Raw genomic sequence first — 16,683 nt, forward strand, 5'->3', positions numbered from 1 at the left:
GTATCAGCAAAAGCATATTCACTTGTAAGGAAATATTGTTGATCATAGCATTTTGGAAGACAAAACCAAATGCATGAGAGAATCAGTGGTGCTCTAAAAACAAAACTCACAGTTGTGCTATTTTTTGTTAAATTATTCTACTCCATTTAATTATTTAGCCATTTTAAATAATTTAAATATATCTTATTAAAATGACTTTGACCATAAAATACTTCAAATGAGTGTATTATTTAGGAGCTCAAAATTTACAGGATAGACTTAATTTGGGAACAGTTCATCAAGAGTGAGAAACATTTAGTGGAAAGTTAATTAAATATGAGCCAAATACTTAAAGCAACTCTAATTAAATGTTTATTCTTGTGTGTTATCTACGCCCATTTTCATCACGAATACAAACTCAAGTTTTGCTCATTGCTCCTACTCAAATAAAAATTATTCATTTTCAGTTTTAGGTTATGCATTGCAAGGCGTTTTTGTCTTTTGTAAAACACCTATTATACATTTCAAATAATAATATACAAAATACATGAACCTGACTCCATATTACTGAAAATTATTATAGAATATGAAGAAATGATTCTAATTTTTTAAAGGAATACAGATTCTAATATTTAAACATATCAGGAGGATAGCTTTTTTAAAATCTGGCTACAAAATGCTATATTTTGCCAAAAAATCCAAACAAAGGGCATGCTTGTTCATATGATTTGGCTACATCTTATATTAATTAAAAATCAATTTACCAAACAGTGTTTCACAGTAAATTACTGGAATAGATGTTTTATCTTGAGTTGAATGTATATTGATTCTGGCTTAATGGCTACTAGTAGCTTGTTTTTTTTACCAGCATAATGTTGCTGTCAGCTCTGTGAACAAAATGAGTATCAATATGGAAAGCAAGCTGAGTGGAGAAGAGGGCAAAGATGTTATTAAGAGTATTTAAAATTTAAAAAATATATATTTTGTCTTGACTATAAGAGTGATATCTTAGTCCAGTTACACACATTTTCTCATTTCTATAACAAAATTAGTAGAACATATTGATTAAGCTTTTTTATTGGTGAAGAGGAATAAATTAAAAGATAAGCATTTTTAAATTCAGACTAGATTGTGTGGATAAACTTGCACATGTATTAGCAGACATACATCTTTTCTCTGAAATCTAAATACTTGCAGAAATACTAATTTTCATTTTATATTATATGGCTGTATCATACGTACTCTTTCACCTGGAGGGCCAGGAGGGCCATCACCACCTGAAGTGCCCTGGTACCAAGGAAAGAAAAGAAAAATCAGTTTGAATTCCTTCTCATAGCATCTGCCTGGAAAAAACACCTGCAGTAACATCCAAACAGAAAAAGTGCAGGTGCTACCTTTGGCCCGGGTTTCCCAGTGGGACCTCTTGCACCTCTTGAACCTCGAGGACCCTGCAGATGAGAACAAAAGATGAACCCGAACTAGTGCCAGGCAAATCCAAAGGCACTAAATCAATTTTATTTTGAAAATAAATTATCTTGAAACACTAAATTCAATATGAAAAATGTACATCATTTTAAATCAAGGCACCTACCGTTGGACCGCGCTGACCTCGAGGGCCTGGTTTGCCAGCTACTCCCTAGCAAAGACAGTTCAATTTCAATATGCAGTATATCACAGTAAATTATGACGCTGGTGCTGAGACTGAGTAGTCATGCAAGAACATCATTCATGCACGCATGCATTTACTCATTCATTCATTCAGAGACAGACTTGCTATGTTGCCCAGGTTGGCCTGGAACTCCTGGATTCAAGCAATCCTCTACCTGAGCCTCACAAATATCTGGGAATACAGGCACACACCACTATGTCCAGCTAAGAACATTTATACACACAGTTAAAAACATTATATTTATATATCATACCCGTGCACCTTTCTCTCCATTGGCACCTGGAAACCCAGGGAATCCAGTGGAACCCTACAGTAATAAAATTAAATAATGAACAAACATGGCAATTAACATTTTTAGTCACAAGATGTAATTTATTTTGGAACAGAGTGATTTTCACACAGATGTTAATATTTAAATCAAAATATAAATTTTAAGATACCATCGAAGTAATTAAAATGAACTTACAATGACATCTGAAATCCTGGAAGCATTGAAAGCACAAATTGATAAAACATTTTAGTTTTAACCTTCTGAGTAAACGAACTAATCAAGAATTATTTCATCTCTTGTTATAAAATAGTAATTATAGGACATTTTATAGAAAACGTATTGCAGTGTAAAATTCTTTGTATTTGCTTCAACTCTAAAGAAAATACTATTTTCACAAATAGGAATAGTCGAATATCAAAATAGGAATTTTGGAAAATGTTTTTCCTGAGTTAATATGATCATATGTCTATAGTTGCCACTTTTGATTTGAGTATTTTTACACTTTTAAAACTGGATCAATTCATAGACTAAAAACCTTCCTCCACATTTTCTATTTGGTGTTTGAACACAACGACACCTAGCTGAAAGTCTATTTCAGACAGCCAGGCATTAAAATTCTGTTTTTTAGAATTCTGGACATAATTTTGAGATTTACGTTAGTTATGTATCAGCTAAATGCATCAGCTAAGTAAGTTTGGTACATTACTTATGCTCATCAAGTATAGAGTTTTCTTCTGCAAAGTGAGGGCAATAATACACACCTTACAGGTAATTTGAAATTTGTGGGACTGAAAAAAAAGAATGCTTGGTACAAAAATAATAATGATACATAATAAATAATAATTATTTAAAAATGTAATAAGTTTATAAAAGCACTATTTCATTTACAAATGGCCACATTTTACAGATGGAATACAATATAATCCCCAATAACCAAATGTCCCATATGGTCTTGTACATATACCTAAATTTGTATCTGTTTGTTTATTTGATCATGATTGTGATTAGCTTCGCTCATCACTGCATCATAAAATAGAGAAGATTAGTGTTCACATCCTTGCTACTCAACTTGCTAATTATGAGACCCTGAAAAGGAATGAGTGGAGGGTTTTCCTGTTTAAACCACTGTACAGATTAAGTGCAATAATACGTAAAATGTTTAGCCTCTGCTAGAATACTAGACATCAAATTTGAAACTTCCCCATATATTAAGGGAAATATAACAAAGCCTTCTTAGACTTGAATACATTCCTTTCTTTTTTCAGTCCACTCACTTGCATTGGAATACCCCTAAAAATAATGTTTCTCCAAGTGATACATGACCCCTCTGTATCAGAATATTCTAGAGTAGTTGCTAAAAGTATGGACTGCCAAGGCACACGCCACATCTACTGAAACTGAAACAGACTCTCTGGCAGTGAGGTCCAGGAATCTGCATTTTTTAACAACCTCTTGGGGTCACATGAACTATGAAATCTGGTAAGTCTTGAAGCTGTATTCTCAGGCCTGTACAGTTAGAATAGCCAGGTGTAGAGTATTACCCACTCACAGGAGGTAACTATTTAGACCTATTCCCAATTTGAAAGTAGTCAATATTTCACCCTTATCAGGAAGGTAAGATGCTATCAATTTGTATTTCCTACACCATGCTATTAAAGCAGGTAAATAAAATTGTAAGTGTTGCCCTATGGCAGCTGATAGTCAAAAGAATAACCCGAAGGATGCACTGCTAAGCTGCTTTTTATACCATGTTTTCCTATATGTTTCAATACGTGCCTACATAGCTAACTTGTGATCAACCTGAGAACAATTGTTAGGATGTGTAATATTCACATACTGGGGAAAAAAAATCTCTGCACATTACATTTTGAAGAGCTTTCAAAATCTCTTTTCTTTCTCTACACAAAATCAGATAGTTACCACTAGCACAGTATTACCATGTGACTATTGAAGGAATTGGACAAATGAGTATAATACAGTATGAAAATAGAAATTTTGACGGGGTGGGGACAAATATTCAGTTCTGTCCTAACTAGAAGAGATAACTAAGCATATTTATAGATACTTCATTTAATCAAACAGATATTATGCACCAATTTTGTTTTTCATCAATGTATTTTCTTACGTAGAGTTTCTATTCTAGGAAATTGATAGAAAACACAGAAAATGACCAGCCCACCAATTAATCAGTTGAATATATGGAAATGTTATTTTTTGTTTCCCACATACAGAAGTGTCACCAAAATATATAATTTCTATGACGAAATATTACCTGTTTTTATACAGAAACACACAAAGGCCATAAAGTCAAGTATTAATTGTGAAACTGGCTTCGTCAATAAATGTGAAACTAAAAACGTGAGACTTTTAAAATGCTGTCTGACATATAAAAGTATCCTACCTTAAAATAGATGTTATTTTAGAAACAGCTATCATTTCATAGCACATGTGGTGCTACATCTTTTTAATACCTTTATGGTTTATATTGCTACTAAGAAATTAATATGATGTCGAATTACAGTCCTTAATCTGCTTAAAAGCTACTAAGAAATTAATATGATGTCAAATTACAGTCCTTAATCTGTTTGAAAGAAACTGGTAATGACATTTCACTTTAGCAAAATAAAATTTAAATTTATTCAAAATTCATCAGCTTACACATAGGAAAAAAATATGAAGCTTTCATCTTTGATGTCCCAGGTAGTTTTTCATTTTAGAATAGAGAAACTTAAAAGCTTTTTTATCATAGAACTAATAAATGAGCTATGAAAAGAAGCAATATGAAAGAAATAAAGAACAAAATTCTAGACATTTCAGTAAAAGGATTAAAAGATGTTAGATACCTCTAGGAGGAAGCATTTCTGTTTATTCTGTTGCATTTTGTTAATAAAAACAATTCAAAGAATACTGATCAGAGAACTTAGGAAAAGCCAGAATTTTAAATAAATTGATAAAATAAAATTCTACTCATTCATGTAATATTGTGACAGTTTCCTGTTTTTAAATCAGAACAAAACAATTGCAATTTAACTTAATAAATAGATCTAGAATGCATGAAGTGATGTAAGGATAGCTTGAGGTCCTGGATTATACAGTGAATGGCTTTTCTTACTCATAATATTTGTGAAAATGCTTGACATTGAAAGGAAGCTAACTGAAAGACAGAGCAGTAGGTTAGAGACAATATTTAAATGATAAAAAGTATTAATCAGTGTCGAGTACATCCAAAAAATATTTAAATATGCCCATATTATTTTTAAATCACAGATGGAATAAATCTTATTTTAGAAGGGTTCAAAGGCATTATATTTATCCCCTGCTACCCAAGGAAAGAAGGATTTTTTTTGAAACACAATGAAAAAAAATTGTAAGAAAAAGCTGTACAGCAAGTCTAAAAGAGAATTATCACGTGGCAATGAGGGAACACAAGAGCATGTGGTTTATACACTCAGGGAGAAGGGCGTTTTTGTCTCCCATAATTATATGTGAAACTTATGAATAGATACATGTTTAAGAATGTTACAGAAGCAGTATTTGCCATACCTATTATGTCTGTTATGCCTAAATGGGTCAAACTCAATAAACTGATAGATTGATATAATCTCATGTACATATAATTAAAACAATGATATAAATAAAACTACCCATCACTTCTCTGTCCCCCTCCCGTATCATAACCACTCTGTTATTAATAATCAACATTTATATATTAATTCACTTAAGACTAATTTAACTACTCAATGCATCAAGTGCCTCCTTAACGAAGTTTTATGGTAGATTTGAGAAAAATTAGTGCACTGAGGTAAATATGGATTTTTTAAAACCATATTTTTTATACTTAAAATTATATTTCAAATAGCCACAAATGAGATTTAAGTGATACAGTGAATTGAGTGGTGGCTCCTCAAAAGTTATATACATATCCAAATCTATGGAACCTGTCAATGTTACCTTACTTAGAAAAAAGAGCCTTGCCAAATGCTATTAAATTAAGGAAAGGAGATCCTCCTGGATTGCCTAGGTGGTCCCCAAATCCAATGGCAAGTGTCCTTATAAGAGACAGAAGAGAAGAAGATACACAGAAAAAAGGCCAGATAAAGAAGTGAACAGAGATTGGGGTCATGAAACCACAAGCCAAGGAATGTCTGGGGCCACCAGAAGCTGGGAGAGGCAAGGACAGATTTTTTTACTAGAAACTCTGGAGGCAGTATAGCCCTGCGACACCATGGTTTCATACTTCTGGCCTCCCAAACTGTGAGACAGTGAATTTCTGTTGTTTTAAGTTAATAAGTTTGTGGGGATTTCTTACAGCAACGCTGGAAAAAAATACTCATGGAAATGAGGGTAAGAGACAGTGTGAAAGGTGTATTAATTAAAAAAAAGAAAATCAAGTGGTAATATAAACCCTTAGGATAGTAGAAAGGAAATCAAAAGCTATTATCCATCAAATGTCATCCATTTTAAAACTTCCAGATATATTAGGATAGTTCTTGTTCCAATTACAAAGAAGTACCGATTATGCCTTTGTTTCATGACTCCTTCTCCTAAAATATTGCAATCCATAATCACTTAAGTTCTTTGAGCTCCCTGCACTCCAGGTGTCCACACACTCTATGATTTTCCTTGTGAAATTATTTTTAAGTACTCATCATAATATAGAGATGTTACAAACTGTAAGGTAACCATATGTGATTAATATTGTCTTCACAAAATGTTAATAAACTATAAATATCAAGTTGTTTTACCTTCGGACCTTGTCTTCCCGGATATCCTGGTAATCCTGGAACTCCAAGTTTTCCCTATAGTTAAAATATATAATAATCAAAGTAATATTTTAAGTTGAATTAAGTTTACATAATGATTTCAGTATTTTTTCTAAAAATTAGAATCACATATTGTACACTCAAAAGGAAGATTTGCAGGTTTTATCATTATTTACCTTCATTAAGTTTCTTCATGTGAATAAGAAAATTCTCGCTTTGAACATATTTCTAATGTTATAATGTTGCCTAACTTAACCTTTATTATATAAGTGATAGTGCCTTCTTTAGGTACATGAATCCTGAGGTTTTAGAGTACTCTACACTTCTTTGTGAATTATAAAGCATGGTTAAAAATACTCCTAAGCTTTTCAACATTGAACACTATTTTAAATTAGTTGATGTAACTGGCACAATATTTAGATTTTATCACTCCAACTAGAGTAAATCTTTTTGATAAAGTTATTTCATTTATCCCAGTCTAAATATAAAACAAGGGATCATGAGTTACTTAACTTTTCTCAATGAGTAAGTAAACCTAGATATGCAAAGACATTCAGAATTAAATTTTAAGCCAAATTTCTTCTTTCACTCTAACATGTTGAGATATCCGGACTAATAAATATAATATGTGTTGAGAGCTTTAGCTAATAATGATGGTTTTTGTGGAGTGTTTATTCCTCCAAGCAGATACTCGAATATACTATTTTATTCCAGTGCAATGAGGTTGCCTTTCAATCTGAAAGTGCTAAAACAAAATTTAAGTTATAATGAAGTCCAACAATGTGTAACAAACACCAGATGGTTTAAAATATTATCCTAAACAATTTACTTCCCTAAAATTTCTCTCTGAACAAAGGATTAATTTAAAAAAAAAAAAACAGGTAGAAAGATAAAAATAAATGAAATGAATAAAATATGTATGTGGAATTTTACCATGCATCCATTTCCTTAATAAGATACTTATAAAAGCATACTTCATTTATAAAATATTATTTACTACTGTCTTAAACATTAGAAAGCATAATGTATCATTATTTTCAATGTACATTGAACAACTAAAAATGAAAAATAAACACAAGTTCAAATTTGTATGTGCATTGATAAAAGATGAACAGAAGTTTCTAAATAAAAATAAGTATTTTACTAGATGAAACAAGGCAAAAAATTAAAAGTATGGTTAATGACCTTGTTACAGATTGAACTAAAGAGCTGTCCACGTCATGATCAGCATTGCATAGATAAGTAGTCTTTAGACGGAAAATATGCAAACTAACCCTAAGAAGTATACTTACAATGATGTCACCTTGGATACACTATCACAGTTTGTTTTATACCATCAATTTCAAGTTAAGTAAACTTATCTAATTCTGATCACAAGCTATTTGTTTTCTTTGTTAATTACCACATTAGAATGTATGGATATACTCTAATTCATTTTAGAGTCATTTTAAAATAAATTCTGGCAGAAAGTTTGCGTTTTCAATAGGATGATAGGCAACTTCAGTAAACTAACAAATACTAATGAAATGTTACAAAAGAAAAGAACTGTGAGGTAAGTTAAGCTCCTGATTTATCACTATAGATTGTGTGACTGTTTACACATGATAGAGCCTAAGAAGACAGGAAGGTACCAGGATACCCTTTTAACCGCTGGCGTTGGGCATTTTAAATGAAAAGGTTTAAACATCTCAAAGGGCCTTGTTTTCCCCTGATCTTTTACTTCTGCTGCCAAATCACTATAACAGTGTTCGTTAATTTACGATTAGCAATGTTTTTTCAAAGTGTGAAACTGTAGAAGTTTCAAAGTATAAAACCTTATAAGAACTGTCACATTAGATAATTCACAAGGACATGAGGAATTTTCTTTTTATTTGTTTATTCTTACTCTCTGTATAATACCTATATCATATGTTTTCTTTCTGAGATACAATGGTTGGGACTGTCATTTGTAATTTTCTTAAATAGCATGAAGTTTCTTTATGGCATGTTTGTTGTAGAAAATATAGACATATACATACAGAAAAGGAAACATTTGAATTATGCCAGCAAGAGATTATTGATATTCTGCTTTAGTGTATATAATGCAATAACATTTGTCATAGGCTGTTCTCATTTTTTTATTTAGCTTCATACATTATCAAAAATTTGCCATGTCACTAAATCCTCCATGAAGTCAAATTTCAATGTTGCCTAATATCATATTGCAATATGAATGTAATGGTTGCAAATATTTTTGACACAACACATAATGCCCAGTATCTCTCAAAACAATGAATATTAGAATTATCTGGGGATGTTTTAAAACATATTGATACTTGTGTCAAGCCCAGATTAAAATTAAAATCCCTTGAAGTTGGGCCTGAATACCAGTGTTTTTTAATAGACTTATTATGTGAAATGCATGTTTACGTAGAAAAAATAAAAGATGATTCTACTTGGTACAAAACCATAAGTAGATCCTTTTTCATTGATTATTTCATCCTTTAATCGTGCATCCTTTAATTCTCAACATCTAATGTGGAAGAACTCTAAGAGTAGCTGATTCTACATGGCCAAGGAGGGCATAGAGGACTAGAAAATAAGGAAGAGTAACAAAAGAAATGTCTATCTCATAATCATACCTCTTAGGAGTATTTAATAGGAATTTAATAGAATTCTGTATTTAATATAAACATATATACACACACACATATATATGTAGAATATATATATATATGAGAAAGAAAAGGAATCATCTGAATTCTATCCATAGGAGATTATTTATATTTTGCTTTAGTGTACATAATGTGATAACACTTGTCATAGACATTTCTTGCTTTTTTAAAAAATCTAACTTCACAGTACATTACAGAAAATTTACCATATCACGAAATACTTTATGAAAGCAAATTTTAATGTTGCCTAATATTACATTGAAATGTAAATGTAATGGTTGCAAATTTAAAATGATAATGAAAAATTTTATCTTTAATGTATTAAGAACTCAATTTCTGACACTAGTTATTGAAAGAATTTAAAATGATAGTGAAACATCATTTGCAAGTGTACCGGTGAATTTAAAGTCATTTACCAACCTTTTCTCCTGCTTGACCTGAAGGACCTGGGTCTCCGGTTGGGCCTGCTCGACCTTTCGGGCCTTCAGGGCCATCTTCCCCTCTTGGGCCAATCTGACCAACTTCTCCCTGAGGCACAGAATAACAACATTCTTATGAATGAAAATGAAACTTCTTTACAAAAATTATGACAGTGAAAAAATTATGACAGTGAAAGAGATCTGATTTAACAAACTCCATCTTGCCTTTTACCTTCAAACTGCCCTTGATCATAACAGGGCGTGGGGCAAGATAACATTGGGAGAAATGTACTTTATAGTTCAAGTGATGATAGTTCTTCCCCAAACAAATCTGTCTTTATAAACACTAATACAAAGCCACAAGGTTAGAATTATGAGAGGGGTGTGAATTTCACTAAAATGTAGGCATAGTAAAGAATTACCAGCCATTGTTCTGAAAGTTACAATTTTTATAACTTCCCTAATTACTCCTGTAAATAATGTCACTATGTAGAATGTAAGATTGGCCTATTGAGGTGTCTTACCAGACTTCTGCATTTCTGACAACCAGCTGACTCCACCCAGACCAATGATTCCTGACTTAACCGGCCCTGTGGTCCCCAGCCAGAAGCTGAATCAGAACACAAGGACGATTTTTCCATCCCCCTATGATTGCATCCTCAACCAAGCAGCAGTTCTCATTTCCTAGCCTCCTGCCCACCAAACTATCTTGAAAAAACCCTATCCTCCAAATTTTTGTGGAGGCTAATTTGAGTAATAATAAAATCTTTGTCTCCTATTCAGCCAACTCTTTGTGTAGAGAAAGAGTCAAATTCTTTCTCTATTGCAATTCCCCTGTGTTGATAAATAGGCTCTATCTGGGCAGCAGGCAAGATAAACCCATCAGGCAGTCACAAAAATACATTTGGAGATTGAAAGTCATAAATTACAGTCTATTGCAAGAGTTTTCAACTTTGGTGTGTTTACTAATGTTTTTGTTCATGACAAACAGGCTTGAAAGTGACTTCATCAGTCATTTCATGTTGAATAAACTGAATATAGTCTGACATTTGAAAATCTACAAAAGTCTAATCCTACCATATATGACACTAAATTGCTTTTAATGCATCTGTGTTGCAGAGAGAGAGGGAAAAAAATAATAATAAAGATTGGTCAGTAGCTTTGGAAATTACTGTTTGGAACACAAGAAATCTCTATTTTGTACTTGGCTTTTATCTTTAATGTTTAAGAACTTGTATATGGATGTTATTGCCCCAATCCTACATGGAAACTTCATTTGAATTTCAGGGAAACAAATATTTTCTATAGAATGCTTCTTTGTTCAGATGTATCAGGTACTAGCATATTAATTAAAAATAAATCTTCCCAATAAAGCATTTAATTTGCATTAGATAACTAATATTTCTGTTTGTTTTCTATAATGTATTACTAGAAAATCTACTATTTTACATTCAAAATTGAACACCACCATATAACAAAAATTCATGAAAGTTGCACACATATACTTTCCAGGCAGCATAGCTCATTATATATGAACAAAATTTAGAACAAACTTATCAAATTACTTCTAGCAATTTGATCATAATTTTTTAATGTCCTATGTATAAACAATACTAACACGTGTGTGTGTGTGTGTGTGTGTGTGCGTGCGCGCGCGCGCGCGGGTGCATGTTTATTATGGAACTTACGGAAATATAGCATCTAAAAGACAATTTATACTACACTATCTCCACAAAAGTTAAAATCCCTAAATCTTAGTATAAAAACTTAAATGATTAAAGACTTAGGTAGTACAAACATTTTATTTATCATATGCTTACTATATTTAAAGATAAGCAAAGAAAAAAATATATATATATTAAATTTTATGTACTAGTGCACATTTTCTTTATACTTACTCTGTCACCTTTTAGACCCATGTCACCTTTGAATCCTGGAAAACCATCTTCACCCTAAAACATTATAAAAGGAATTAAATAGGGGTTTAATCAGTCCTTTGGAGTAACCTAAAATAGTGCTATAAAAATGTATGTGCTGATAATGAGGGAAAATTATTTTTTAGAAAAGTGAATGGTAGTTGTGAAACTTACTCCTCCCTTTTCCAACTCCAGCCACAGATTCTGATCCCCACTGTCATCTCATTTTTTCACAATTATTGGCTATAAATTACACTAGGACATTTTTCACAAATATGTTCATTAAATCTTATTTTAGGAGGGAAATAACCATTCTCCCATAAAAACATATATTCTGTACTAGTTAAACAAATAAAAAGTAAATATTGAGCCAGGTGTGCTGGTTCACACCTGTAATCCCTGCACTTTAATAGACTGAGGCAGGAGTTTGAGGCCAGCCCGGGCCACATGGCAAAACCCCAACTCTACAAAAATAAAAAAAAATTAAAAAAAATGAACCAGGTGTGTGGGTGTATGACTGTAATCTCAGCCACTAAAAAAGCTGAGGTGGGAGGATTGCTTGAGTCCAGGAGGTCAAGGCTGCAGTGGGCCATGATCATGCTACCGCACTCAAGCCTGGTAACAGAGCAAGAACTTCTCCCAACAACAACAACAACAACAGGAAACAATGATCATTTTAACTTTGTATTACAAGAGCTCTGGAGTAACAAAATGAATAAAATAATTTTCCCTTAATTTACTAATTTATGCCTATAAATTTTATATCGTGTATTTTTTATCATGTCCATTAGATAAATGCCTTCTAGCTCAATGTGTTCTGTATCTTACAATCTTCTTTCAGGTAAGATTAATTATATAAAATAGAAATTAATAATATCCTTTACAGGTAGAATTGCTCACTGTAGCACTAAACACACAGAGCAACAATGCTGAAAACAGTCACTTAATGAAGAGAGGAGCAATTTGGGCTATGGAAATATTTTCTATCATTCTTATTGAAACCTGGATTTTTAAGTAAGTTGCATAAACAACCATACTATCTCTTAAGTTCAAGAAAAAAAAATTACTAAGAAATAATCATTCATGTACTCAATAAAATTAATTGAGCAATTACTCATTCGAAGTGCTGTGGAGTATTTTGAGGTTTTTGTTTTACCAGTAAAATCTAAAAGTGGGCCAGGAGCAGTGGCTCACACCTGTATTCCCAGAACTTTGGGAGGCTGAGGTGGGTGGATCATCTGAGGTAAGGAGTTTGAGACCAGCCTGGCCAACATGGTGAAAGCCTGTCTCTACCAAATATAGAAAAATTAGCCGGGCATGGTGGTGGGTGCCTGTTATCCCAGCTACTCGGGAGACTGAGGCAGGAGAATTGCTTGAACCTAGGAGGTGGAGGTTGCAGTGAATTGAGATCACTCCGCTGCACTCCAGGCTTGGCAACAGAGGGAGATTTCATCTCAAAAACAAAACAAAACAAAACAAAACAAAACAAACAAACAAAACTGAAAGTGGGACATTTGCAGTCATTTTGGTACAAATGAAGTAGAAAGGGTGTCCAGAGAAGAACGCCAAAATGATGATAATGACAATGATGTATGGTGCTGGTGGAGGGGGTGGTGAGGTGGGAGGTTAATAGAGAAGGTTTGATGGGGGGTGGTATTTCAGTTGGTAGAAATGGATTTGATTTGAGAATTTCAGAAAAGAACATTTTGGGCTGTGTATGAAAACAAATCTAGGAAGGGTAGGCACAAATATTTCCACATCTTGCTGCCAAAATGACCTCCTTAAAATACAGAATTGGTCACATCAATTTTTACTTTAAAATATCCTAATGGTATCAAATTGCTAACAATCAATATAAGGCACCTCCCTTCACCACATGATCTAGCCCTTCTTTACCTCATCAGTCTTTTGTCTTGAATTTCTCCTAAAATTAACCTCTCCCTCTCGTGGCCTTCACTGGATAATTATTATCCCATCAATATGCCATCCTGCATTTTCTAGGTCATAGGTTGCTTTCCTTCTACTAAATGGCCGAACACAAGAATCCTGCCGAATTAACCTGTGAATCTCCAGTGCTAAACATGTTTTGGACCTTCAGTAACCACAATGTTCAAGAAACATTTTCTAAATGCCTCAGTGTGAGTTTAGCAAGGTATATTAAAGTCCAGAAAATACCAAATACTGGGTACTTGTGAATATGAGACCTAATCCTGGAAAAAGAGATTCAAACTGTTATCTTGCATACTCAAAGAACTGTAGCATGCCTGGGATTTTTTTTTTTTTTTTTTTCAAGAGAAAACCATGCCATTTTCACCATCCTGCCCATAAAGTGGCCTCATAAGGAGGAGGATGCTTTCTGTACTGAATGTGATTGGGCAATGGCAGAGGCTTAAGAGCTGAGAATGACCACTGAACATGCTATTGACAACTATCTTCATTATCTTCTCCCTAGAGAAAAACACAATTACACAGTTGTCATGCTTAATTTACAGAACACTGCACTATATGTCTAAAAATCCCTTGTAGTTTTCAGGATTGTTTCAGACAGAGTTTTATTTTTTATTTATTTTTAAACTGAGAACTCAGTCTATGGGGAGGCTATTTTTCTCATGTTTTAGTTTTCAGCATATTCATGTTAAAAAAACAATTCGATGATTCAATTAGGTATTTCCTTACAACAAATGTCATTTTTTAACAAGTGACATATCAAGTTATTAAGATTTCTAGTACTAAAATAATCAGATAAGGAAAAAAAGAAGAAAACATAGATTTAGAAGATGTATAAAAGTGGAATTCATCTATGCCATCTAATTTATTGAGCTGTGTTGCTCCAGGCTTAAGACACAAATCTGAGGCTAAAAAATGGAGAATTTTAATCATAATTAGAGTATTAACTTGCTATTTCACCTTTGGTTAACAATTAACATCATTATATATAAAAAAACTTTCCATTTTCTTCTATCTCTTACGAGATAAATGATCAATTATCTTGAATACTCAGAAAAATGAAATAAATAAGGCATATTAATAATTCATCAGGACTTAATCCTTCACAGAGTTCGAAAATATGGAGAATTCTTACCATTAAAAAATTCTACTAACATTTATACAAAATTTCTCTAAATCTATAATTTAGAAAACTAAATCATAATCTATAATAAGACATAATTTACTACTTGATTGGTATATTAGAATAAAAGGTATAGCTCAAAATATCTTTAAATTTTTTTAGGAAATTGTCTTTATTTTATAGATTTCAAATGAAGCTGAGACAAAGTAACTCGGAAAACTATAACAAGAACCCAGAACTTCTGGTTCCTAATTTAAAATTTTAGTTATTTTCCTCTCTGTATATTTGCATCTTCTGAGACTATACACCCCCAAAACAATGAGCAATTGTTAAGAAGTTTTGCTACATACAAAAATGTATCTTATTTTTTTTTTTCCCGTATGGCTTTGTCCTCACATATATCTAGTCATGTATAATTTTATTTGCCTCTGTCACTTTGCAACTCTCCGACAAGTTTCAGCAGTTAACAAAATCCCCATCCCACTCAGGCACTTTTCTTTTAAACACTGCCTGGCCCCTCTAAACATCCTTGATGGGTATTAATTGCAGAGGAAAACATTTGCATTGTTACTTACATTTCTCAACATGACAAATTCTAAACAGAGACATTATTTCTAGTATAGGCAACCTACAAATTATATGTTAAACCCTACCTGACTCACCACTGTGCTCATTTGTCAATTCAGTGAGACACTATACAGTCTTCTCTTGATATCTAAGGGTGATTGATTCCAGGACCCTAACCCAACTTCCTATATCAAAATCTGTGGATGTTCCAGTTCTTGAAATAGAACGCTATAGTATTTATTTAGAGCCTACTCACATCCTCCTCCTTTATACTTTAAACCACCTCTAGATTACTTATAATACCTAACAAAATTTAAATGCTACATAAATAGTTGCTATATTGTTTTTTTAATTTGTATTATTGTATATTGTTACTCCGTATATTTTTGACAGGGTCTCAGTCTGTCATTCTGGCTGGAGTACAGTAGCTTAATCATGGCTTGTTGCAGCCTTGACCTCCTGAGCTCAAGCAACTCTCCCTCCTCAGCCTCCCAAGTAGCTGGGACCACAGGTGCATGCCACAGTACCTGGATAATTTTAAAAATATTTTATAGAGATGAGGTCTCACTATTTTGCCCAGGCTGGTTTTGAACTACTGGACTTAAATAATTCTCCTGCCTTGGCCTCCCAACGTGTTGGAATTATAGGCATGTGCCACTGTGCCCAGTCACATTGTACTTTTTAATTTAATTTTTGGTTTTTCAAGTATCCTTGATCTGTGGTTTATTGAATCCATGGGTGCAGAACCCATAGGGAGAGCCAACTGGTACTCCAAAGTTCATCTAGGTGATCAGAATGAACTGAGATTACCATTAAGTAGGTAAGCTAATGTGAAATGCACGGCCTTTTTCATACAATAAATCTGACAACATAGTTGCTTACTTTTAGTATATAATAGTAGCTTTTTTCAGATAAAGTATAATGGATATAATAAATCCATCCCTTTTTGTTATTCATTTCCTATTGGTACCAAATCTACACATAAGCCTTTTGATAATATTGTAACTATGAAAATAAATGACTATCCTTGAAAAAATATTAGTATTTGATATAATTTGGATATTTACCCACCTAAATCTCATGTTGAAATGTAATCCCCAATGTGGAAAATGGAACCTGGTTGGGGGTGATTTGATCATGGGGGTGGATTTCTCATGAATGGTTTAGCACCATCTCCTTGATGCTGTCCTTCTGATAGTGAGTGCATTCTCAGGAGATGTGATTCTTTAAAAGCATGTGGCACCTTCTTCCCCCCTCCTGCTCCTGCTCCCAGCATGTAGGATGCCGGCGCCCTCTTTGCCTTCCACTGGAAGCTTCTTGAGGACTTCTTAGAAGCAGATGCCACTATGCTTCCTGTACAGCCTGCACAACCATG

At 33.1% G+C, this 16,683-nt stretch overlaps 1 protein-coding gene across 1 annotated transcript in view; it reads right to left on the reverse strand.

Annotated features, from left to right (window-relative positions):
* Nucleotides 1–16,683, reverse strand: part of COL11A1 (collagen type XI alpha 1 chain) — a 232,172-nt gene that overhangs the window by 98,698 nt on the left and 116,791 nt on the right. Inside the window, exons 30-36 of the mRNA XM_017863237.1 lie at nucleotides 11,654–11,707; nucleotides 9,757–9,864; nucleotides 6,665–6,718; nucleotides 1,902–1,955; nucleotides 1,571–1,615; nucleotides 1,374–1,427; nucleotides 1,222–1,266 (exon numbers count right to left, since the gene is read on the reverse strand). Coding sequence (XP_017718726.1) covers nucleotides 1,222–1,266; nucleotides 1,374–1,427; nucleotides 1,571–1,615; nucleotides 1,902–1,955; nucleotides 6,665–6,718; nucleotides 9,757–9,864; nucleotides 11,654–11,707 — 414 coding nt within the window. The remainder of the gene's footprint in view (nucleotides 1–1,221; nucleotides 1,267–1,373; nucleotides 1,428–1,570; nucleotides 1,616–1,901; nucleotides 1,956–6,664; nucleotides 6,719–9,756; nucleotides 9,865–11,653; nucleotides 11,708–16,683) is intronic.

The sequence above is a fragment of the Rhinopithecus bieti genome, unplaced genomic scaffold (genome assembly GCF_001698545.2).
Source record: "Rhinopithecus bieti isolate Rb0 unplaced genomic scaffold, ASM169854v2 scaffold_67730, whole genome shotgun sequence".
Classification (NCBI taxonomy): Eukaryota; Metazoa; Chordata; class Mammalia; order Primates; family Cercopithecidae; genus Rhinopithecus; species Rhinopithecus bieti.